Here is a 27,016-nt window from a genome sequence, read left to right on the forward strand (position 1 = left end):
TGAAAAAGATTCAATCAGCATATTTTTTTCCATGCTGGGTTTCAATTTTTATGGTGGGGGCTTTCCATAGCTATCCCGTACACCTAAAAACGACCATCACAGAAAACTACATTAAAAATGAAATAAATAAATCATTTTATAAAATGTAAACAAAGTTTTAGCTAAATAAAAACACCTTACATTTCCAGAGAGGTGAAGTAGTTCTTTATGCAATGATAAAAACGATCCAAAAAAGCAAATAGTTTAAGTTGTCATAAACAGAACAAAACAAAACAAATCCTTCAGTGATAAACTACAGTGTGAACTGAAGCTTCAGGATATAGGGCGACAGAACAGATGAGTCTCGGCGGACAATGTCGCAGTAAATCTAGTCTGCTAACGCCTTTCCAGAGTACATCCAGAGTTTACACTAATTTCATTTAAAAGCATAACCTTAAAAGTTTAAATCAAATCTTTAAAATCATATCTTCTTAGAAGATGTATGTATTATTGTTACTAAGCAGCGTCTGTCCAAAAACTTTAGATTGTTACATACAACATACAACATGAAACATGTTGTCAAGGTTTGTCACAATGTTTTTTAAGAAATCCTAGGACTTCACATTGCTCTTATTTAGTCAAAGTTGTATCATTTGGAAAATCAAAGTAAAAATCATACATCGTCTTAATTCAGAGTATAAGTATAAGATCGTATAAGATCATTTTTACTCGTATCTCCCGAACTAGGGTGAAACCCTTTACTGAGAATATACCACCGGTCATCTACTCAAAATATATGTAGAAGTTTCAAATGTTAGCATTTGTTGATGGTGGTCGCATGAACAGACTTTGGGGAGAGCTATAGCAGAAAGCATGCCCTTTGACCTCCTCGATTTTGGAGGCTTTTTTGTTAAAGATTTCTCCCATCTAGCGGTTCTCCCATCTACTCGCTTTTTCAACTTTGGTAAATGTGTCAAGAAGCTATGACAACGTGTCTTCCGATAGCGCTTCATCGAGTTTAATTGTACATGTTCTACCGTTATGCCGTCTATATAATGATTTACACAACCAAGCTCGTCATTTAGACCGTGCCTTTGACTTACCCGTCGAGAAGAACGCAGGCAACTTCCCTTTCAAAGTGTTTCCACCTGGGAAAAGCTATCCCGATATTTATTTACATACCGATAAATAAAATTTCTGCTTTTGGGCGACGACCAGTGCAGCCTTTCAAATGTGCCTGGGGCAGTATTTTCAAATTTTCATCCAGGCTGCCCCGGGTTCGACTCCCGGTATGGGAAGACAATTTTTTTTACATCGCCAACAAAATTCAAGTTATTCAAGTTCATCAATAATCATTTTTAGTTATGCATAGTCTTAGAGGCCTACACGAACTGCAGAAACAAGCAGTTTCTTGAAGATTCGGTACTGAATCATTTTCACAAATACAATTATTGAATTCAGAAAATTTCACTATGGAATATTTACTTTATCTATCATAATTTCAATTTAGTACATCATCATTTAAACTTTTCATCTCATAATTATGACGCATAGTCATCATTTTTATTTCAACTTTTTAATTCAGAATTACAATTTTTGTCAATTACGCCTTTTTAATGTAATAATTCAAACCTTTTTAAGTCATCATTTGGTTGTTGACTATAGTAGTGCTGATGATGAAATGTGTCGAGTTAGGCTAGCGCTTTTTGTACCTCTCTGGTCTTTTTCAAGATGGCGGAACGACACGGAAGCTTCCTTGGACATACCCGCCCCATGTAAATAAAGATAAGAAATGATCTGATTTTAAGAAAGATCATTTTACACCCATGAGGACATATTTTATGAATACAGACAATGATTTTAGCTAATAAAATACAATTTTTCAACCCGAGCGAATCTACACATGAGAGGCCTTCAGAAGTCATAACTTCAGCGGCTTAGGCCCATTGGTGTAGGTATTTGTAAAAATCAAATACTCTATTACACTTTTTAAAGTTAGAATAAAAAGACCTGTAGTGTTGTCTGACACAAGGCCATTAACTTGTTTTATAAATGTACTTTGCTTATTTCTACAAATATCAACCTGATAAATGAAAATCAGAAAAAAGAAAAAACAGTGTTTTAAAATACAACTAAACCATGATAATGTTTAGTTTAGATGTTGATGACTCAGGCATAGTGCAACCAGATTTCTCTAACATCTCACTCACAACGCAAAACGTTGTAAATAAACATTTTCAAACTGTAATTTAACCATATTTTATTAATATTATGTTGATTTAAAGTTTTTGTTATTAACTAATACCTTTATCTTTTAACATCCGGCACAAAATGAAATTATTTGAAAAAAGGAATATTCACAATCTACAGTTAGATTTTCTCCTACTTAGTATCTGTGGGTGTATTTTTACACACTCTTGTAAAGACTATGGACTAACTTTAAAACAATCTTTATACAGGAATGAAACGTGTCCATGTAAGATTCAAAATACCAAATCACTAAGAAAAGAGCCGTTTATAATAAATACACAAAAGGTTCCAAATGATGATGGTTTTATTACTCCGCTAGATTTAGTCATCTTGTTCAGATAGTAGGCGACACTGTTTCACATGTTGTATGTTGGACCGTATGTGTTTTAGATGAAAACGTTTCTTTGAGAGCCGTCTATAGAAATAAATGACGCTTAAGAATTTAAGCGATAGTCTTTCTGTTTGACTAAATTGATATCAATCACACAAATACGAATCACACAAAAGTACATGCTGTTTTACACTTAAACTATTGCACCGAGAGAGGCATATTCATCAAAGTTCCACACTTTGGTAAAACCTGCAGATAAAATTGCACGAATAGTAAATTCTAATTCTTCATCACCATGAGCCATTTAAAAACATACACAGAAAAAGCCACTATAGTGATCAGTTTTGACTTTTGGGGGTTTTGTCATTGACATTTTTTGCTTCTTTTTGTTTTTGTACAGTTTGCAAAAAGTATATAGTCTCAGAGCGTGGTCAAACATGTTCATATAGGAATGTATCCTATACTTTATAGGTCCTTCTAGTATGAGAGTGTTTAGTATGAGAGTGAATCTTTCTGCTATGTCTACGAAACATCGACGTGAAAGATGAGTATTGCTGTTTTTTCTGTTACCTATTACAGTTTAAACTCGTCTAACTATTACACTTATTTTGTTATTATACACAGTTAAGCTAATGAATTACGGTTGATAAGTGTTATATTCATGTGAAAGGGGGGATGATTCATTTTTTATTCCGTCCACACCAGAGTTTTAGGCATCCGTCTTTTAGGCCCGATCCAGAAAACAGACGTTGTGTCTTAATAATTGCTCTTCTTTTTATGATCTTCTTTTTATTCTGCATAATGCTGAAATATTTTAACCTATCGTCAATTTCAAGCGTTAGATAAATCGTCTAACTATTATATCTTGTTTATACCTGGATTCTTGTTTAACAGCGCTATTGTTCTCGGCCTCATCAAAGTTCACATAGTTTTCACCGACTCTGAAACAAGACCAAATATTAGTTGCTCTTATTTAATTTTGGTTACATTGTTTTTATGCATCATGTTAAATGTAAATTTTATGATAGGAAAGTACGGACAGCGCCTTTGACCAATCCTCTACATATGGGGCACTTGCTCAGAGAAGGCACACATTCTTTGCACACAACTAGGTGACCACAGGGGATGAAGACAATGTTCACTTCCTTATCCATGCAAACTTTGCAGATGCGCTCCTCTTGAAGACTTCTTAACTGTTCCTCCATAGGCAAGTCTGAAAGATCTTGACTCGGTGATGCAGCTTCATTTGTCTGGGCCGTCAGGCCACACTCAAATTCCATCTCTAAAGCAGACGTCACCACAGGATTGTTCTCTTGTTCTCTCACAAATTCTCTCGAGTTGCTGTCTCCATTAGTCAATAGCCGCTCAAATAGTCTTGGAAATCTTGCTTGAATCTGATGGACAAACTCTTGGCCCTTTTCTTGCAGCAGGTATTCACATCTTGGAAACCACTTGGCATGTTCTACCCATGGATCATCACCAGACTCCCAACATCTGAGTCCACCATCGCAACAAAAGCACTTCACGTCATCATTACGACCAACATAGTAAAAACCAGCCTTAGCCAATTGGTCTGGTCGAACAGTTATTCTTGAGGGCCAGTAGACAAATGTGAGCAACCGGTCTTCACACTGTTGCATTGCCGATCCATTGGAAAGGATAGATAAAGGTACATTATCTGCACGGTCATCTCGAACGAAGCGGCAGTGGGGGTAATGCCTCTGGTGTTCTGATACTGCCAGATCTCCCGGTTCCCAGTTGCTAAGCTGGCCTCCACAACTGAAGCAAGCCACTCTGTCGCCCTGGCCAAGGTAGTAGAAACCACTTTTGGCAAGCTCGGCCGGAGCTACTGGTGCAAGAGTCCAATTCTGAAAGGTGTCAAGGCGTTCCTGTTCCCGACGCATGTCAGGATTCTGACAAGCCGGAGGGCGCTGGTGAGACATATCCATGTTTAAGTAAACTCCTCCGTTTGGCCTGATACGGATGCCGTGGTGGTCGATGTAACGGGTGTCGCAGGGGTGGAAAGAGGATGGCTTCGTTGCGAAGCGGGGGAAAGGGCACTTTTGATGAAGACATAAAAATGGGACCACAGGGCGTATCCACTCAAGCCCTTCTCTCTGCCGGACATCCCATGACTAGTGTCTAGTCGTCCATGACAGAACACATCATCTTATTAAAAAATGTAATGAGAACAAAGAACAACACCACAAAATGTCCTTTCTTCTGTACACGGCGGGCAAATTAGTTGTATCATTTGATATGATACAACTGTATTGCCGCCTCGGAAATACGGTAATTAAAATGCAGAAAACAAATATGTAAATATTGAAATATTCTAAATATTACTCTAAATATTATTATTATAATACTATTTTTATGAGCTCAGACATTTTTTAACCAGAAATTTTTATTTCAACATTATACTTTCATACAGTACATTGAAGAAGAAATTTGAGTGAAAGACATTTACAGATGGTCTAACCAGAATAGAAAATCTCTGCAGGCTATCATGTTTTGCTCCAGGGTATAGTTGACCAGACTTTCAACTAATTCACCAACGTCAGTTTTTGCATTTTTTGACACCAGTGACACACAGAGATCCGTTACAAATGTCCATATAGCGAGAATTTCTGTGATTTCGAATTCGTCGCAACATCCACCCAACACATCCAGAACTTTTCTGAGGATTACGCCGATCGGCTCTTTGCCGTTAAAAAACATGGGTGTTACATCAGGCCATGGCTTTGTCAAGCCTCTTACGACGTCCATTTCATTTTTGAGATTTGTCACACGTTTGGTATCCTGCGCACAATCGTTTTTCATACCACACGCAGCATCGATGATCCTGTGCATCAAGCCAACCATTTGGCCTCTAAAATGATCTTTAAACATAGAGTCCAGCGCAGCTCTTAAACGACACTCTTTGCCCGTGGCACACTCACACACCGGAGGATAATTGTACCCCGTATCGCCAGAACTGGACGGGGAGTCGTTCTCCATCAGGTTTTGCGTCGCCATTTTTTCAGCTTTTCGACGAGTCTCCTGAATCTCCTGGAATGTTCCTGGAATCTCCCTTGCGGTACAATCGTGCGTTAATGCTCGGAAGTTTGTGGGTCAGAAGTTTGCGTCAGGCTCAGACAAACAGGACTTTCAACTTTTGTTGCAGTGGCGCAGCAGTCCGAGGCTAGTAGAGCTAGAGTAGAGCGTGCAATGTTCTGAAATATTTATCAGGCTGGGGTCCACCCACCCCGCTGGAGGGGTTGAATAGGGGTTGTCATCAGGAAAGCCATAAATAACTAGGTCCTGCATAAACAACAAGTCCTGGGTCCAAGTCCTATCCAAGTCCTCCAGAGAGAAGAATAGAATAGAAGAATAGAATAGAATCGGGCATTTATATAGCGCTTTCATATGTACTACTGTACACCCAAAGCGCTTTACAATCATATCAGGGGATCTCTCCTCAACCACCACCAGTGTGCAGCATCCACTTGGATGATGCGACGGCAGCCACAGTACAACGGCGCCAGTGCGCTCACCACACACCGGATATAGGTGGAGAGAGGAGAGAGAGTGATAGAGCCAATTCAATGTAAGGGGATTATTAGGAGAGAAGTTTATTATTTTCACTCAATCCAGTTACAAAATCTGATTAAACATTACATGGGTGAATTGTTCAACATAAGTTCTGTAACACACATTTAGAAAGTAGGATGTATTTCATTTTAGTTTTTCTTCAAACAATGAGACAAAAGTAGCTTTGTATGCACAGATTTTGAGAAAGAGACATCCTTGTCTTTATTTTTAAAAACATAGAACCAGAGAACAGAGAACCTTGTGCGGCATATCCGCATAAAGGGTTAACATATACATTTTAGCATTATTTAAAAACTAGGATGATATAATAATATAATGTAAATGTCTCACGTGAAGATTTTATCAAATCAAGCCAATTCATGCGAATACTGTCGTATATGACCAAAGAGATATATAACAAATATGATATCCGGGGGGAAAGTGTAAAGAAAACGCCATACAAAACATTACATTCACACTCGGCAATTCGATAAGTGTTAAAAGTGTAAGGAAAATAGACAGGCTACAATAGATTGAGAATGGTGATGTTAAAAATTGTTAAACAATTTCAAAACAGGGTGTTTCAGAAGAAATGCAAAGATGTGCTTTTTACGAACGCCCGCTCTACACGTGACGTCACATCTCCGCGTTGCTGTTTTGGCACGCTTTATGGAAGTTTGAATCGTTCAGTCATACACACAAGTGCAGCGATGGAGCGCGTGAACATGAGCAGTGTGAGAGGATTCCTGAGATCTTGCGACGATCTGACTGAGAAAATTCGCTGTTTAATACAGAAGAAACTCATCAAGAAGTACTTGAGCAGGTAATATTATGCGCTTACGATGCAATGTGTGGGAGTGACGCAGTATCCAGAGGTTGAATTGTAAAAAAACTAAAAAACCTATTTTATGCGTGGATTAAAGAATAGAATAAAAACAAATAGGCATTTATTGAAGACATATTTTTTATATCATTGTAGAATGTATTTCTCTCTCACTAGCCTATGGACAAACAATCCCATGCATGCCAAACTATCATTTGGCATAACTAATCATTATCAACATATTTTTTGATAAAAGAGTTCCAAATGATAATTTTAAGCGCTCCAAAGTTCACTTTGTCCACAAAAAGGAACTTAGCCTTAATTTACTGAAGGCTATGGATGTTAGGTAAATATGTTTATTAAATTGTACACATTCATTCATGTACACGTTATGTGTTTCTTCTCCTCTCACATTAAATCACAATTTAGAAAAAAAAAGAAATTAGAAAAAAGTTGATTAGTTTGATTATTTTTGTCATTATTGTTTAACATTTCTCAAAACATTTCTGTCAAATATGAAATGTTTAGTTTAGCTACTTGCACCTTATCTCACACTTTGACCGTTATCAGCTATTATCAGATAGTATTGTCCTAACATAGACTATTATTGTTATTGGCCTAACATAGACTATTGTTTTAACTCTGGTTTAACTTGCTGTGCATCTGTTCACCGTCCATCATGTACTCTAACACCTGCAGCATCAGCCGCTTCATTGACTTTGAACTGGTGTATGAATGTGTTTATTTTATGTTAACTTTATTTTTGCTATTGTACATACATTTTATTCTTCTAACTGTTTGTCTTTGGTTAACACAGTTGGAGAAGAACAACAGGGAGGTTGGAAGACACAGTAGAGGAACTACAGAATAAATATGGAGAGAAAACAGCATTAAAAAGGATCAAGTCCATAGTGAAAAAAATCAGAAAAAAGAATATCAAACATAGGAAAAGATTTATAATTTACTTTGTTAGTAGTCAATATGGTTCTCAATCTTCAATAAGCTTTACTATAATGTTTACATGGTTTTGGTTGTGTATTTAATTGTTAATTTTTTAACAGATGGTGACATTCAAACGCTGAGCGTTCAAACACATTCTGGAAACATGACAAATCAACAGCCTAACAACCTTCCACAACGACAGCATAATAATACTACATCATTCGGACAGCCATTAATTCAGAACCCTAATCAGCTTAACTTCACAATTGCCCAGAAGAATGGTGGGACAATAGTTACTACAGTTATGGTAGAAAACACAATATATGGTGATGTTAACATCGGTGCGGTGAGTGTCTGATAATTTAAGAAACAGTTGCTTAGTTAAGAAATGATGTGTATGTGTTTTTTCACAAATTTTGTTTTGTTTTTTAAAGTTAGTCCATAGTCTTTACAAGAGTGTGTAAAAATACACCCACAGATACTAAGTAGGAGAAAATCTAACTGTAGATTGTGAATATTCCTTTTTTCAAATAATTCATCTCTTTCATTTTGTGCCGGATGTTAAAAGCTAAAGGTATTAGTTAATAACAAAAACTTTAAATCAACATAATATTAATAAAATATGGTTAAATTACAGTTTGAAAATGTTTATTTACAACGTTTTGCGTTGTGAGTGAGATGTTAGAGAAATCTGGTTGCACTATGCCTGAGTCATCAACATCTAAACTAAACATTATCATGGTTTAGTTGTATTTTAAAACACTGTTTTTTCTTTTTTCTGATTTTCATTTATCAGGTTGATATTTGTAGAAATAAGCAAAGTACATTTATAAAACAAGTTAATGGCCTTGTGTCAGACAACACTACAGGTCTTTTTATTCTAACTTTAAAAAGTGTAATAGAGTATTTGATTTTTACAAATACCTACACCAATGGGCCTAAGCCGCTGAAGTTATGACTTCTGAAGGCCTCTCATGTGTAGATTCGCTCGGGTTGAAAAATTGTATTTTATTAGCTAAAATCATTGTCTGTATTCATAAAATATGTCCTCATGGGTGTAAAATGATCTTTCTTAAAATCAGATCATTTCTTATCTTTATTTACATGGGGCGGGTATGTCCAAGGAAGCTTCCGTGTCGTTCCGCCATCTTGAAAAAGACCAGAGAGGTACAAAAAGCGCTAGCCTAACTCGACACATTTCATCATCAGCACTACTATAGTCAACAACCAAATGATGACTTAAAAAGGTTTGAATTATTACATTAAAAAGGCGTAATTGACAAAAATTGTAATTCTGAATTAAAAAGTTGAAATAAAAATGATGACTATGCGTCATAATTATGAGATGAAAAGTTTAAATGATGATGTACTAAATTGAAATTATGATAGATAAAGTAAATATTCCATAGTGAAATTTTCTGAATTCAATAATTGTATTTGTGAAAATGATTCAGTACCGAATCTTCAAGAAACTGCTTGTTTCTGCAGTTCGTGTAGGCCTCTAAGACTATGCATAACTAAAAATGATTATTGATGAACTTGAATAACTTGAATTTTGTTGGCGATGTAAAAAAAATTGTCTTCCCATACCGGGAGTCGAACCCGGGGCAGCCTGGATGAAAATTTGAAAATACTGCCCCAGGCACATTTGAAAGGCTGCACTGGTCGTCGCCCAAAAGCAGAAATTTTATTTATCGGTATGTAAATAAATATCGGGATAGCTTTTCCCAGGTGGAAACACTTTGAAAGGGAAGTTGCCTGCGTTCTTCTCGACGGGTAAGTCAAAGGCACGGTCTAAATGACGAGCTTGGTTGTGTAAATCATTATATAGACGGCATAACGGTAGAACATGTACAATTAAACTCGATGAAGCGCTATCGGAAGACACGTTGTCATAGCTTCTTGACACATTTACCAAAGTTGAAAAAGCGAGTAGATGGGAGAACCGCTAGATGGGAGAAATCTTTAACAAAAAAGCCTCCAAAATCGAGGAGGTCAAAGGGCATGCTTTCTGCTATAGCTCTCCCCAAAGTCTGTTCATGCGACCACCATCAACAAATGCTAACATTTGAAACTTCTACATATATTTTGAGTAGATGACCGGTGGTATATTCTCAGTAAAGGGTTTCACCCTAGTTCGGGAGATACGAGTAAAAATGATCTTATACGATCTTATACTTATACTCTGAATTAAGACGATGTATGATTTTTACTTTGATTTTCCAAATGATACAACTTTGACTAAATAAGAGCAATGTGAAGTCCTAGGATTTCTTAAAAAACATTGTGACAAACCTTGACAACATGTTTCATGTTGTATGTTGTATGTAACAATCTAAAGTTTTTGGACAGACGCTGCTTAGTAACAATAATACATACATCTTCTAAGAAGATATGATTTTAAAGATTTGATTTAAACTTTTAAGGTTATGCTTTTAAATGAAATTAGTGTAAACTCTGGATGTACTCTGGAAAGGCGTTAGCAGACTAGATTTACTGTGACATTGTCCGCCGAGACTCATCTGTTCTGTCGCCCTATATCCTGAAGCTTCAGTTCACACTGTAGTTTATCACTGAAGGATTTGTTTTGTTTTGTTCTGTTTATGACAACTTAAACTATTTGCTTTTTTGGATCGTTTTTATCATTGCATAAAGAACTACTTCACCTCTCTGGAAATGTAAGGTGTTTTTATTTAGCTAAAACTTTGTTTACATTTTATAAAATGATTTATTTATTTCATTTTTAATGTAGTTTTCTGTGATGGTCGTTTTTAGGTGTACGGGATAGCTATGGAAAGCCCCCACCATAAAAATTGAAACCCAGCATGGAAAAAAATATGCTGATTGAATCTTTTTCATATAAATTAGATTTAAGACGACCACCTAAAGTTTTGAACAGACATTGTTTAATAACAATTATACTTTAGGTCACCGTTAAACAAAATAATTTATATCATACATAAGTCTTCTAAAAGATAAATAGAAGATGAGTATGTATTCAAACTTTAAAGATATAATTTAAACAATCTTTTAAAATATCTAATGTAAACTTTTACGATTATGATTTGAAATAAATTTAGTGTGTACAAAACTTTTGGCTCTGTAAAGGCGTTAGCAGACTAACATGACATACGCTCTGACACGATGCACAGAGACTCATCTGTCATCCGATATTCTGAAGCTATCATTATTGTCCAGTAACTTCTTTCTCAGCGCTGATCGGAAGGACCTTATTTCTGGAAGATTCCCAGTTTCTAAATGTTTTCATGGTTGCTCTCTCTGAAGATAGGCCTATGTGGTTGTCATTTTCTCACAGATACAACTTAAGAAATTACTGAATATTTCACAGGCGTGAGATGACTTGTGACGCTTCAATTTTCAAGTGATTTGACATACCCATGATAAATAAATAAAAATACTTTGTTCAAGTCAAATTTTTCCACAGACCATCGTTGTAAAATATTTGTTTTTATTAAGACTTTTAATAATTTATTTAAAACATCTTTTATTTTTAAAAGATGTCATTTAAACATTTAGGATTATAAGTTTAACACACCATACAAAATGTCTCATCCCATCACTGAATACACCCCTCTGAGTCAGAGACGCTGGTGTGAGAGAGAACCACTCTGTGATTTATAGCTCTCAACAGCTTCTTGAACATGTAAGTTCAAGAGTTGTAACTCTAAACATGTAAGATGAATTTTATTTATTCATCTAAAATAATTGGTTTCAGTATATTTATATAACCATTTTATTTATACACTTTTAAGGAACAGTATGTTTTTCAACTTTTGTGAGTGTGATATTAGGAAACCCCTTCCTCACTTTCACTGTGCTCTGGTATGCGAAGGAGAGGGGTCAAAGCTCACATGTGCAGGGGCGCGCGCGCGCGCACACACACACACACACACACACACACACACACACACACACACACACACACACACACACACACACACACACACACACACACACACACACAGACACGTGTGTTTTACTTTTTGACACACATACCGCGCGCCTCCCTCTGTTTTGAGACGGTGCTTTGAGAGACATTCAGGAATGACTATATGAATTCAGTTGTGTAAAACAATTTTGAATCCATTCATATACATTGCATTTTTTGTGGACATCAATGGACAATGATGTGTTAGGAGCCACTTCTTCAACTTTCTCTCTAAAATAAGGTAAGATGATTTTATTTACTTTTAACTAAAACAATTGGTTTTAGTAAGCTTTTTATGTTATATTCTTTTAAAAGAACTGAATATTTTTTCAACCGTAGTAAAATTATTTTATAACCATTACATTTATACAGTTTTAAAGGTATGTTTATCAACTTTAGTTTAATTATTTTTGTGGGCATCAGTGGTATGGACATTGATGTGTTAATTTTAACTCAGTCATTTTTTATTCATCTAAAACTAAAATAGTTGGATCAATAAGATATTTATATTATACTTTTAAGGAACGGTATGTTTTTCAACTTTAGCAAGATATTTTATTTTATATTATACACTTTTAAAGGTATGTTTTTCAACTTTAGTTTAATTATTTTTGTGGACATGAATGGTATGGACATTGATGAGTTAATTTTAACTCAGTCATTTTTTATTCATCTAAAACTAAAACAATTGGATCAATAAGATATTTATATTATACTTTTAAAGGCATGTTTTCAACTTTTGTTAGTGTGAGATTCACTTGACAGTTACACTGTAAGGAGGGGGGTCAGAGCTCGCAGGAAGAGGACGCGCGCATAGACACACAGACACACAGACACGCGCGCGCTCCTTATGTTTTGAGACAGTGTGAGGTCATTCAGGAATGACTATATGAATTCAGTAAACTGAAATACTTGGTTCGGTAGATTTTATAAGTATTTCATTATATACTTTTAAAAAAAACAGAATATTTTTTCAACTTTAGCTTAATTATTTTTGTGACCCATTCGTATGGACAATGATGTGTTAGGAGCTACTTCTTCAACTCTCTCTAAAATAAGGTAAGACAATTTTATATACTTTTATCTAAAACTATTGGTTTTAGTAAGCTTTTAAAAGAACAGAATATTTTTCAACCTTAGTTAAATTGCTTTAGATTATATAATTTATGTTATACACTTTTAAAAAGAACTTTAGCATGATAATTTATATTATATAAAGGATGTTTTACATATGAATGTGAAATAACTAAATGTTTTTTCAACCTTTAATTGTTTTAGATTATATAAAGGATAGAATGTTTTACATATGAATGTGAAATAACTAAATGTTTTTTCAACCTTTAATTGTTTTAGGTTATATAAATTATAGAATGTTTTATATATAAAATGTGAAATAACTGAATGTCACATATATGAAATAACTGCAGGCACAGGCACAAGCCATATAACCACACACGCACACACATAACTGGGACAAAGTTCAAACATCTGTTCTAGTTAAATAGGTCAAAAACTAACCGTCAAAACTATGATTTAGTACTAGCTAGGTCACCGGGGCAAAAGCAACTGTCAAAAACCATGATCGATAGGTAGGAAGGGCAAAGGTTAATCCCATGACCTCATACCGGAAGTTCAACCCATCAATCATAAGGTCACCGGAAGTTCAACCTGTCAAAAGGTCAAAGGTCAAAGTCATTAATCATTTTGACACAAGGTATAGTATAAGGACTACTACCGTTCACTTTCTTACTCAAGACTTTGAATTAAAAGCACGTTGTCTGGGCGTTGTATATTTCCCCGAATCCCACACCAGTGAAAACATAGCCCATGGACTGCGGGAAGTTTTAGGCAGCTGGAACTTAAAAGAAGAGAATCAAGTGTCTATTGCTACAGACAACGGCGCTATTAGCCGCTTTCCAACCAGAGGAACCTTTTCAAAGTTCTTAGAACTATTGGCTAAAGTACCCGGATGTCGGCGTGTTCGCACCACAGGAACTAGAAACGATTTTAGTTCTAGGAACTCCATTTGGAGGAACTAATTTAGCTCCTACTTCAGAGTAGGGTCTAAACCAGCACTATAGGAACTACCCGTGACGTTAGTGTACGCTGATGACCGAACGCACGCAAAACACCAGCACCTGCCATTTTTAAAACAGCTATATGTAAACATACAGATTATAGCCTATATATTTACGAATTGTTTAATTTTTTGGCTTCATCGGATGGGGGTGAAACTTGGTGACTTTTGTTGTATTACCTATATGAACACACAAAAAAATCAAGGAGATGATTCTGATATGTTAAAGGGTCGTAAAAAAAAAAGTCACACTTAGCTTCCTCCCGCCCGAAAACGGGCGACATAGGAAATGAATGGGAAATACGAAAAAATAGGAAAACTCAGAGAAACTTTTGGTGGTACAAGCTACAGATCAGCAACTGTGCTGAAAAAAAGTGTACAGCAATGAAGGGGTGACACTCTAAAACATCAAGAGTGCAAATAAGACACCCTCCCCCCCCACACACACACCCACACACACAAACACACACACACACAGAGAGAAATGAACTGGTAAGACTGAAACAGCAAATTTTGCCCCAAACTATAAAAAAAATTATATAATCATAATAACTCCAAAACTATAGCAAGGAGAGTCAAAAGTTAGGTATCGTTTGAAAGAACTCTTTTTAAATTTTTTGAAAATATAAATTACATTACATTTGGACATTGTCCTGCCAAGAAACGGCGGATAAAAGACAATATACACTGTAAAAAGTGAACATGGGTCTAAGTTGGATTACTAGAACTATTTGAGTCTATTTACTTCGTATTTCTGCTTTCCTAATCGTAATTGATTATTGTACACTCATTCAACTTGAGCGCATAGAAATTCCCTGACACTCAAATATCTCACTTTCACCCAAAGTATAATTTCCCTTTAAAAGGATCTCCGCGTCAGACGTTTTTTCTGACGTCATGACGCACGAGCCTGATTTCAACTTCTGTTGCTCAACTGACAACCGCCATTTTTTCTCTTCGGACTCGGATGAAAAAGGTAGGTTGGAAGTTTATTTTAATTAATATACTCGAAAATGCAACTTTTGGACGTGTGTTTTAGTTGTTTATGAGTTAATTAATGTTGTTTGTGAACATGAATACTAACGAAATCGTAATTAACCGAATTTCTGAACGTACGTTTGCGATATAGCGTTACTGAACATGTTCTATGTAGCTGTACAATATGTTGCATTTAAAGTTACTCGTTTGTTTTATAAAAATGTGTTCAGTTTGGATCTTGGGAGTGTGTGTGTATACAATTATTTTTTTAATTGATGCCTCCATAACCGTCTGTGCCGCGCGTGATATTGGAAATGCTTTGGGCGGGAAGTGCTCGGGGAGCGGGATAAAATGCTCGAATTTGATTTCCTGCAGTAAAATATTGAGTAAGTTATGCTTTTAAAGTAATGTTTGTCTGTTCTTTTATTTGTCTTTGAAAACGTTAGCTCTGATTTATTCATCGATAAATTTTTTCGCCCAGAAATAAGATGATGAAAGTCATTGGGTGCGTCTCAATCAGCTCCCTAGTTAAGCAATCAGGGCACTGATTAGGGAGTCAGCCCATTGACTGATTCCCTGATCAGTGCCCTGACTACTGAACTAGGGAACTGATTGAGACGCACCCATTGTGCTTAACGCTAGCTTCATTTGCCTATAGCTCGCGGTGCTAGCTTCATCCAGGAAAAAATGTCAGGGTTTTCTTTAGTAGAAAATTATGATTTCTTTTTGTAGAAATAGTAGTATTTTCACAACAAATTAATTACTTGACCTGTAGCAAACCATTTTCTACCACTTAAATACTAACTTACAAAAATTTTCTCCCCTTAGAACCGAAAGCTTTTTTAATATTTGACGACTGAGGAGGACACTTTGCTGTAACGTTACATGGTAAGTAAATTCTATTAATTTAAGTAATTTATTCTATAATAGATAATATTAATTACTAATGTTGGATATGTTTGAGTAAATTCCATCTAATGTTATTGACTTGCATTTTATCCTCATTAAGAATTTTCCAACTAAAATTTGCATTAACTCACCCTTAGTTGACTTGTCAGGGATTTCAGGGCGAGGTGGCCTGCGCTTTTCAGACATTACGAGGTATTGAAAAAATAAGTTAAAGTTCTAGTTTTACTGGCTAAATGCATTATTTGAGTTGATATAATACAATTTTGCATGTGCAGTTTGATTGTTGTTGACAGTTTTTTTTCTTTCTGATTTCAGATCAATGCAGAGTTCCATAGGCTTATGGCTGTTCCACTGGAAGACACGTTCTTTGCACAGTTAGATGTATACATGAGTCAACTAATCGGAGTAATCCGTTCCAAAGGAGGAGCAACCCGTGAGAAGACTGCTGCATTTTTTTTCACATTTTGGATCAGGTACGTCTGTGTGTTTTACATTAATATCAACTACACAATCTTATTTTAGTCACAGTATGTTTAACAGTAACATTTAATTGTTAAATACTTGTTTTATAGCATAGAAATTTGAAATTGTCATCACCACCCAATCAAAATGGACAATTTAAAAGTGATAGTTCACTCATAAAATAAACAAATGCTGTTAATTTACCATCCAAGATGTAGGTGACTTTTTTTTCTTCAGTAGAACAGTAAAGAAGTTTTTTTTTTTTTTTCTGAAACTGTGGTCCGTTGTGATTTATTTAATGCAAGTCAAAAAGAGTAAAAAAAATTGTAAAACATACAGGCAAAACAAAATTAATACCTGTGGGTCCTGACAATTCATTGAGGTTTTATGAAGCGAAACGATCGGTCTATGCAAGAATTATTTTTTTACTCTCAAAGTGACTGTAGCCATTGACTTGCATTATATGAATCACAGAGGACTACGGTTTCAGCTAAAAAACTGCTATACTGAAGAAAAAGTCACCGCCTGTAAATTAACAGCAAATTAGAATTTTTGGGTGAACTACTGTGTCCCTTTAATCAAGAATGATTAAATATATTAGGGTGTAAAGCTAATAAATGATTTGTTGATGCATGTTTTATTTTCAGACTAAATTATAAATGGAACTAATGACTGATTCAGATGCATTTCTTAAAGGATTACTACACTTTAGAATTAATTTCTTGATAATTTACTCACCCCCATGTCAACGAATTTGTCTTTCGTCTTTGTTACTTCAGTTAAAAAGAAATTCTGTTTTTTTAGGAAAACATTCCAGGATTTTTCTCCATATGGTGGACTTCACCGGGGCTCAACAGGTTGAAGGTCCAAATTGCAGTTTCAGTGCAGCTTCAAAGGGCTCTACACAATCCCAGTCGAGGAATAAGGGTCTTATCTAGTGAAACGATCTGTCTTTAAAAAAAAGAAAGAAATGTATATACTTTTTAACCACAAAGGCTCGTCTTGCACTAGCTCTGCGATGCGCATTTATGCAATCACTTTGGAAAGGTCACTCGTGACACGTAGGTGGAAGTATCGACCCAGCGGTAGGGCGAAAAATAAAATGTTCTCCTCCAGCTTCAAAATCGCCTGACATCGTTGTTTTACCTTTTTTGTGAAAGGGCGTTTGCGCTTTTGCTTTGTAAACACTGGATCGGTACTTCCGCATGACCTTTCCAGTGTGATAACGTATTGCTTGAAGTCGTAGATGCGCATCGCAGAGCTAGTGCAAGACGGGCCTTTGTGGTTAAAAAGTTTATATATATATATATATAATTTTTTTTTAAATGTGTAGAAAATGACCGATTGTTTCGCTAGATAGGACCCTTATTCCTCGACTGGGATCGTGTCGAGCCCTTTGAAGCTGCACTGAAACTGCAATTTGGACCTTCAACCTGTTGGTAACCGTTGAAGTCACTATATGGAGAAAAATCCTGGAACGTTTTCCTCAAAAAACGTAATTTCTTTTCGACTGAAGAAAGAAAGACATGAATATCTTGGATGACATGAGGGTGAGTAAATTATCAGGAAATTTTAATTCTGAAGTGAACTACTCCTTTACAGGGTTAGTTCACCCAAAAATGAAATTTCTTTAATTTATTTACTCACCCTCATGTCTTTTCAAACCCGTAAGACCTTTGTTCATCTTTAGAACAAAAATTTTAATATCGGAATCTGAACCACACATAGGCAGCAACATCATTGCACTTTTCAAGGCCCAGAAAGAGTGGTTCAACCTTAATGTTATGAAGTGACGAGAATACTTTTTGTGCGCAAAAACAAAACAAAAATAATGACTTTGTTCTTTTCTCTCCTGTCGATCTCCTATGCTGTTCATGTAGTAAACTCAGCGCAGAGCTTCCGGATTCCACACCAGAATGCTGGCTCAGTATTGGCAGACGCTGTACACGTGAGCAGCACGACGCACATGTATGATGCTGACGCAGGAGCTGGCCATAGTTGTTATTTGAACCACACAGTTACTTTCAAAAGGTGATTTCTTCTATTTTGAATGGTAACATAGACATCAGCGTTTGAATCTGAATAATGAACTTTTGTATAGTTATGTGATTTATATATAAATATATAATATACATACACACAGACACAGACACACACACACACGCTTTGGCCAGTCAGAAAGTACAAAGTTTTTCAGAAAGTACAAATTTGTGTTTTGTAGTTATGAAAAAAAAAAAAAAAAAAACTTTTTTTTTTATGTACACTACTTTAGGAGAACCAGCAAGATGATTGCGAGGGTGAGCTGGAGCAGCTCACCATGGCGGTGTATGTTATTCGGAAGGAGGGGGGAGAACATCACGAACCACCGGCTGACATAGGTGTCGTCATCAAGGGTGTTAAAGTTCTGAATGAGCTGCCTTCGTTCACATCAGCTTGTGCCTTACTTCTCGGGATGATATACATCAATCTGACTTATCCAAAACCACTTCGCTGTACATTCGAGGTATTCCAGAAAGTTCTCTTGCAGCTCGATCAGCACAAGATGTCACCAAAATTTCTAAGTCTTTTCAGGAGACTACAGTGAACTTGCAGTAATGTTTGAATGTGCATATGTGTTTGAAAGAATGTCTCTGTTTTAGTTGGATGTTTCATGTGTTCTTATGTTTGGAAGACTATCCATTTGTTCAGTCATATGTCTAGTTGTTCGAATCTGTAGTTGATTGGTTCCCTTTACATTGGTGAAAGGGTAATTACCTATAACTCTAAGCTGTTAAAAACATTTTCCATGATCTGTGATTGTTTTTTAGTTTTTTTTTATAAAAACATGGCTCAGTTTAGGGCATTACATGTAAGCTGTTTTAAAGCACTTCTAAATACACTTATATGGTTTTATTTTAAGAATATATTAAAGGGATAGTTCACCCAAAAATGGTTCAAGTTGTTCCAAACCTGTATGAGTTTCTTTCTTCTGCTGAACACAAAAGAAGATGTTGAAAAATGTTGGTAACCAGACAGTTGACCCAAAAATCAAAAATCAGACTTCCAGCAGAAAAAAAAAAAAGACTGAAAGTCAATGGGTACAGTCAACTGTCTGGTTACCAACATTTTTCAACATCTTCTTTTGTGTTCAGCAGAAGAAAGAAACTCATACAGGTTTGGAACAACTTGAACCATTTTTGGTTCAAACTCAAATTGTTTTTAGGTGGCTCATTTAAGGGCATAACCACTTTTTATATTTCTTTTTATAAATATATGCAGTGCAAAGACAACTTTGCAAAAAGACTGTTATGGATGTAAAGTGTGTCAGTAAATGAAATTTCATTGGCACACCAAATATGAACAGTTTGTAATGATTTCTCAAAGTTTGTAATATGGAAAACACTGTTAGCGTATAAATGAATTAATGGTAATAAATATCTCTAAAGCAATTTGAGTCTTGTGTGATTGACCTAGTGAAATTAAGTTGAGAAAATATAATTTAAGTTGAGGAAACATAATTTTTTTAGGTGTTACCAATTGAAGTATTTTTTTTAAGTTGATCCAACTGTAGTAAAAATTAATACATTTAAGTTGGAATGCAGTGAAATTAAGTTAGACTAATGTAAATAATAGGATTGAATGAACTCAAATAATATAAGTGTGATTAACCTAGTGAAATGAAGTTGATCAAATGTGATAATTTAAGTTGAGAGAACTTAATTTCTTTAGGTGTTACCAATTGAAGTAATTTTTTTAAGTTGATCCAACTGTTCACTTTTTACAGTGTATATATATATATAATTTTTATTATGATTTTGCATATCTTTCTTATTTGTCATGGAATAACTCAGGAAGGAAATAAGGTAGGAGGAAAATTCTTTTTTAGTGAAGTCCCCCTACATGTTAGCTGCATCTGGATAAAAAAATAATAATTTTTGGATAAAGGAATCAAAAGTTACAGCATTTGGAAAAGAGACAGCCTTTTTGTACAGTCTTTGACACCCCCTCATGGGCAATTGTTTCTCCATGAAGAATATCTTGTCATAAAAGCAATAGATTATGTTCATTTTGGGCTCATTTTAATTGTAATAATATGCTGTAAAAAATGAAGTGCCATTTTCAATTATCTGAGAATGTTTCATGAGCTGTATGATGTTTTTGACACATTGCAGTACATTATTTTATAGATTATGAAAAAAAAGAAATTCTATTTATCAGCAAATAACTCACCAATACATTCACTGTAAAGTTCAGACTCTAAGCTTTCAAATTACATCAACTTTGTGTTAAGGCAAGATTTTTGAAAAATATGGTAATGAATATTTTCGCAGCTAGGTGGCGCCTGCTGGCGGTACACTCGGTTTTAGAGGGATTACTCAGCACTCGTTAGGAGTTAATAAATGTAATTAGATGCATTAAAAAGCTGAGATCCGAAGCTTTAAAATGATATATAATTTGTGTTGTTCCATTCAGTGGTTGCTTAGTAATTAATTAGTTTCTTTCCGAATGGGAATAAATCAAATAAATAAATAAAAAAGCTATAGGCCGCCTATAGGCGGTTATAGGACATGACACATATTTATACATTTTGAAGCCACTAGATGGCGCTCTTCTCACTTGATTTTTTTTTTTTTTAGGCCTGCACTCTATTTTGATGTGAAATGTTGCATTTATTGAAAAATAAAATAAATAAAATAAAAATATATATATTAATTCTAATGGAAAAAATAGCTCATAAAAATTATATAATTAATGCAAAGTATCATAAATTCTAAATAATAATCAGAAAACATTATAGAACAAAAATATATTTGATTGGTTATCCTGGGAAAAAGTAAAGTAAAATTTTAAGGCTTCGTCCGTTTTCGGGCGGGAGGAAGCTAAGTGTAACCCATTTACGAAGAAGCCCAGAGGGTTAATAATGTAAAGCTTTATATGTTCCACACTTCTGAAATCTTTAAACTATATAATAAAGTCTGTATTCCTCCAGGAGTCACTCGACTTAATAAATGTAATTAAATATGGAGAGACCCTTGAACCTCAGAGTGAGAAACTTTATTGATAAGGCAAGAAAATGCATACAGCAAATATACAGCAGTAGTAAAGTGAGATGTGTGTCTCTTCATTCACTTTTTTTTTCTATCTGAGAGAAATATAAACAATAAAGACTGACAAATAAGATTTAAAAAAAAAAGAAGAAACTAAATAAGCTCAAATATGCAGTATTACTTATGACAAAAACAGAAAACACACTTGAAGAACCTTTAAAGTTCAGCGTTCTGCATTAGATTTAAATACTTCCTGAAAAATATGAAAATATCAAGGCATAAATATATCTGACATACATTCATATATGCATACATTTATATATGCAAAATCAGTTTGTGAGAAATGACATCATCAATCATGTACCTGATGTGTGAATATGTGCTTGATCTCGTTCAGCTCTTCTGGATCTGATCTCATAAACCACAATAATGACAGTAGCCACGCCCACCAGAGCAGAGAGGACCAATCGGATCACAGCTTCAGTAGGACCACAACAGTGGACAGAGTCTGAGGAATAAACACATCAAACTGAGATCAGATCAGTCAATAAACACTAATATCAGCGCTGACATCAACTAATATTTCTGAATACACAGAAACATGATCAAATCTAATCAACAATCTTATATTCAGTTTAAAGTGAGTTTTTATACGGTCTGTCATCTCAAACTACAAAAGATTAAACAATTCAACATGTAAATAGTAGATAAGAATATTTGGAGGAGAAGAAAAATGACCTCTACTCACCATAGACAGAAACTCTGAATGCTTTTGATAAGAAACTTCCTGAAAACATCAGTAGTTTATAATCTCCAGCATGTTCAGTTGTGGTGTTTGTGATGGTCAGAGATCCAGTTTGATCGTCCAGCTTCAGTCTGTCTCTGAATCTCCCATCAAGAACATCATCATATACAGTGATTCTGTCGAACTCTTTATTGATTTCTGCTATTAAAGTGTTTTCATCTCCAAACCTCCACAGAATCACATCATCATCCTTCATTTCAGTAAGATCAGAGTTTAGAGAGACTGAATCTCCCTCCTTCACTGACACTGACTTCACTTCATCTGTCAAACACACACAGAACAAACAGAAACAGGTTTTGCAAAGATTAATACTGTTAAATAGCTTTATGATGGTTTACTAAATTTGAATAGTTTAAAGTTTACATTAAAAATAAACAATATAAAAAAACAAAATTGTGTATGAATTAATAATAATTTTAAAAAGTCATTAAAAAACAAGTGTAACTTTTTTGAACTCACCAATGACAGAGAGCTTGAAACTCTTGATCTCCCTGTTGATCTGTAGATAATAAAATCCATCATGTTCAGTTGTGGTGTTTGTGATGGTCAGAGATCCAGTTTGATTGTCCAGCTTCAGTCTGTCTCTGAATCTCCCATCAAGAACATCATCATATACAGTGATTCTGTCGGCCGTTACATTGATTTCAGCTATTAAAGTGTCTCCAAACCTCCACTGAATCACATCATCATCCTTCATTTCAGTAAGATTAGAGTTTAGAGAGACTGAATCTCCCTCAATCACTGACTCCAGTCCTGAATCACCAAACACACACACACAGTTAAGTAAGGGATAATGTAGAGCGAGGCGGTTGTTATAGCGAATACAACCCCGACAGGCTGATCAGGACCCCGACGCGAAGTGGAGCTTGAATCAGTCTGAAGGGCTTGTATTCGCTATAACAACCGCCTCGCTCTACATTATCCCGCTTATTACATGGCTGCCCACCAAATAAATCAATAATTTGACAAAATATTGATTTAAAAAGGAGTTTATTGATTTAAAAACGATTGCATTGCTTCCGCTAAAGAAAATAGTCCATTCCGTCTCTACAGTTAGAATCCTGCGTCCATAGCAACGCTCTGTTTTTCATGGCAACGGTGTTATCAAGAAATAACACACCGCATTCTACATTAGAACTCAACCAAGCCATGTAATAATGATTTATAAAAGTAAATATTTTGAAATTTTAAATTGAAATGAATATCATTAGTAAAAACCAAAAGCAAAATGAATGTTGCATTATTAATTGTATCTTTGTGCTGAATAAAATATAAAACAAGTGAAACTGATATTTAACTCACCAGTGACAGAGAGCCTGACAATCTTGATCTCGCTGTTGATCTGTAGTTTATAATCTCCTTCATGTTCAGTTCTGATGTTTGTGATGGTCAGAGATCCAGTTTGTTTGTCCAGCTTCAGTCTGTCTCTGAATCTCCCATTAAGAACATCATCATATACAGTGATTCTGTCGGCCCGTTTATTGATTTCAGCTATTAAAGTGTTTTCATCTCCAAACCTCCACTGAATCACATCATCATCCTTCATTTCAGTAAGACCAGAGTTTAGAGAGACTGATTCTCTCTCCCACACTGACTCAACAAACACTCCTGAAGAAAAGAGTTTTTCACAGATTAAAGCTTTAAAATCACTTGTGTAAGAATCCTGTGCTTTGTCATGTCTTTTATTGTGAAAATTGTCAGTTCATGTCCTGTTCATGGTCTTTGTAGTTTTGTTCTTGGTAATTAGACCCAGGTGTCCAGTGTTATCTAATTAGTCCTGTTATTTAACCATGGTGTTCTTTTCTTACCTGTACGGATTATTGTTTGAATGTTAGTCTGTTCTAATGTTCGTGTGAACGTGCCCTTCATGGTTCATTGCTATGGTGAAGCTCTACGCTCTATGTCATGTGTTCTACGCTCAAGCCATGAATTACTGTTTTGAGACATTAAACATACTTTTTATCATCATCTAGATCCTGACTTTGACTTAGTTCTTGGAGCACGTTACAACTTGATGTTGTTTTGAAGCTTCACTAAAATACTTTTAATCATGTAAATGTGAAGTGATTAATATTCTGCAGCAATTCAAAGACAAAAGATGATGAATGAAAAGAGAAACAGATTTATATATGGAACAATAACTAAAAAAGACACTTGCTTTGATGTTTAATGTCACACTAAAACTAATGCTGTTGAGTATCTGAGCTTCATATTTACATTAATTTATTTAATCAATCCATAATAACTGAGTTTAGAGATTCAAACTTGATCTGATAGAAGAGAAAAAGAAAAGAAAGTGTTAGTATTAACTTAAAGGTGCTCTAAGCGATGTCACGCGTTTTTTAGGCCAATACAGCAAACATCTCCTCACCATCCGCTAGATGCCTGTCCCCTGAACACACTGTAAAAAAAAACGCGGTCTCTGTAGACACCACAGGCTCCACAAACGGCAAGAAAAACAAACTTGGCTCACCTGCACCACGAAACATAAACTGTTACAGCCAATAACTGACAAGAAAACTTTGGCTTGTGGTTTGGGGGGTTAGTGCGCGGATGAGGAGGAGGGAGGGTCTAGCTATAGCCTCCGTTTTATTTGACAATACTTTAAACGTCAACAAGAAGTGACATCACCCAAGATCACTTAGAGCACCTTTAATGGAGGAAAAGAGTAACAAGCACCACTTAAATGTCCAGCCCGCAGAAGTCACACTTACCCTGTAACTACATGAACAAGAGTATATTTCTCCAGTATTTAAGCAAGAGTTGCAATAGTTTTAGTTCTTAGTTTTGTTAAAAGAAAGTACTATATAAATGCCCAGATATGGACCCTATATATTTTTAAAAGCCTATTTGTATTGGTATACTGTTATTACAATGGCGGCTCCCGACTGTAAACAACCCTAAATAAATAGTTTAAATATCTTCTTTTTTTTTTTTTTATAGAAAAAATATATCTTCGCTTCCCCCTCAATATACGTTTATGTTTAGTTTTCAGTAAAACATGCCAACTGTTACTTTTTTAACCTGGAATGTTCGCGGATTTGGTTCTCAGATAAAGAAGATCAAAGTTTTGAATCTAAATAAATTACAGGCCGACATTTGACTTCTACAAGAAACACATCTATCAGAATCAGATCATAACAAAATTGAATCACCGAAGTACAACCACTTATTCTCGGCTCACTACAACACAAAACAAAGAGGTGTATGCATTTTAATAAGTAAAAGAATCTAATTTGTTCATAACACCACTGTTATAGACCCCAAAGGACGATTTATTATCATTAAGATTTCTATTAATAATAGCCCAATTACAATTGGCAACCTATATGGCCCAAACACAGATGACCCATCTTTTTTCCAGAATTTTTTCTCCTCCATTTCAAACCTTTCTAACTGTCATAATAGCAGGTGATTTCAACACAGTTCTAGACCCAACAATAGATAGATCTAAAAGTTCAGGAAATAAACCAAATCTTTCAAAAAATGTACAGTAAATTATATTCCTCAGAAAAAGACCCAAATCAGAAAGACATCAATTCATTTCTCAACAGTATTAATCTGCCTCAACCCAGTAAACTTCAAATAAATACCCTTGAATCTCCCATAACAGAACATGAACTTTTTAATGCCCTAAAACTCATGCCGAACAATAAAGCACCAGGTCCTGATGGATTTCCTGCAGAGTTCTACTGACAATTTTGGTCCATTTTATCACCACTCTTCATCCGAATGATAAATAAATCAAAACAAAAATCAAAACTACCGGATAACATGAACACTGCCACAATTTCACTCCTTCTCAAACCCAATAAAGACCCAAAGTTAACGTCAAGCTATCGTCCAATCTCCCTAATCAGTGTAGACATTAAAATCATCACCAAAGCACTAGATCTATAGTGCACAAAAGTCACACCATCTATAATCCATCCAGATCAAACCGGTTTCATTAAAGGTAGACTCGCTTCCACTAACACACGCAGACTTTTTAACTTAATGGATTACTCATCAACTCAAAAAAACAAAACCATCATAGCTACTCTAGATGCAGAAAAAGCATTTGATAGTCAACTGTAAATTCCTGTTTTCCACATTGGAGAGGTTTGGTTTTGGGGAGTCATTCATTAACTGGATCAAAATTCGGTATACTTCACCTTCAGCCACTGTCATCACAAATGGACTAACATCACGAAGCTTCACACTGCACCGGGGGACTAGACAAGGATGCCCACTCTCCCCTTCACTATTCACCATTTTCATCGAACCGTTAGCAGCAGCTATTCGTCAAAACAGCCGCATTAAAGGAATTCAAACACAAAATATACACCATAAAATTAGTCTTTACGCTGACGATATACTACTGTATTTGCAAGACCCCTCATCATCATTACAAGAAACTCAAACTCATTGATTCATTCTCAAATATTTCTGAATACTGGAGTAAGTCTGTTATCCTTCCATTATATTCCAACAGCTTGGATGTGACATCCCATACACTACCTATCCCTCTGTGCACCAATTACATCACATATTTAGGTATTAACATTTCCCCCAGGCTGTCAGAGCTGTTTGAAAAATAATAAAACCCCAAGAATTAAATTGACTACATTACAGAAACAAAAAACACTAGGAGGACTGGAAGCACCACATTTCTACCACTACTTTCTGGCCAATCAGCTCCAAAATATATACAAATGGATTCACCCTAACCCATCAGATAACACTTGGCTAGATGTTGAACAAACCATTTGTAAGGACATTATCATTTCAGAATTACCTTTTTATAGTCAGGCGATCAAAAAACAGCACTGTTTTAAAACGCTAACAATAGCAACAGCTCTGACAGCCTGGTGGAAATTCCATCAAATCACAAAGTTTAAGTGTGTGTGTATGTATGTGTGTATACGTGTA

At 35.3% G+C, this 27,016-nt stretch overlaps 1 protein-coding gene and 1 long non-coding RNA gene across 4 annotated transcripts in view; one reads left to right on the forward strand and one right to left on the reverse strand.

Moving 5' to 3' along the window:
- The window catches only part of LOC309474950 (uncharacterized protein), a gene marked incomplete at both ends in the record, with an annotated part of 78,580 nt that extends 54,606 nt beyond the window's left edge, over window positions 1–23,974 (reverse strand). Inside the window, 2 exons of the mRNA XM_082137568.1 lie at window positions 22,565–22,858; window positions 23,914–23,974. Of these exons, the coding sequence (XP_081993694.1) occupies window positions 22,565–22,858; window positions 23,914–23,974 (355 nt within the window). The remainder of the gene's footprint in view (window positions 1–22,564; window positions 22,859–23,913) is intronic.
- On the forward strand, window positions 14,614–19,258 carry LOC309476780. 3 transcript variants are annotated; one of them, XR_014198359.1, is made up of 6 exons: window positions 14,614–14,900; window positions 15,731–15,790; window positions 15,949–16,003; window positions 16,127–16,284; window positions 18,154–18,304; window positions 18,546–19,258. It is a non-coding gene; the product is annotated as an uncharacterized lncRNA (long non-coding RNA). The 3 variants fall into 3 exon arrangements; XR_014198357.1 differs by having other exon boundaries at window positions 14,614–15,790; XR_014198358.1 differs by having other exon boundaries at window positions 14,614–15,790; window positions 15,961–16,003.
- Window positions 23,975–27,016: the final 3,042 nt, after the last annotated feature.

Source organism: Leuciscus leuciscus (genome assembly GCF_965113295.1).
Source record: "Leuciscus leuciscus genome assembly, chromosome: 15".
Lineage (NCBI taxonomy): Eukaryota > Metazoa > Chordata > Actinopteri > Cypriniformes > Leuciscidae > Leuciscus > Leuciscus leuciscus.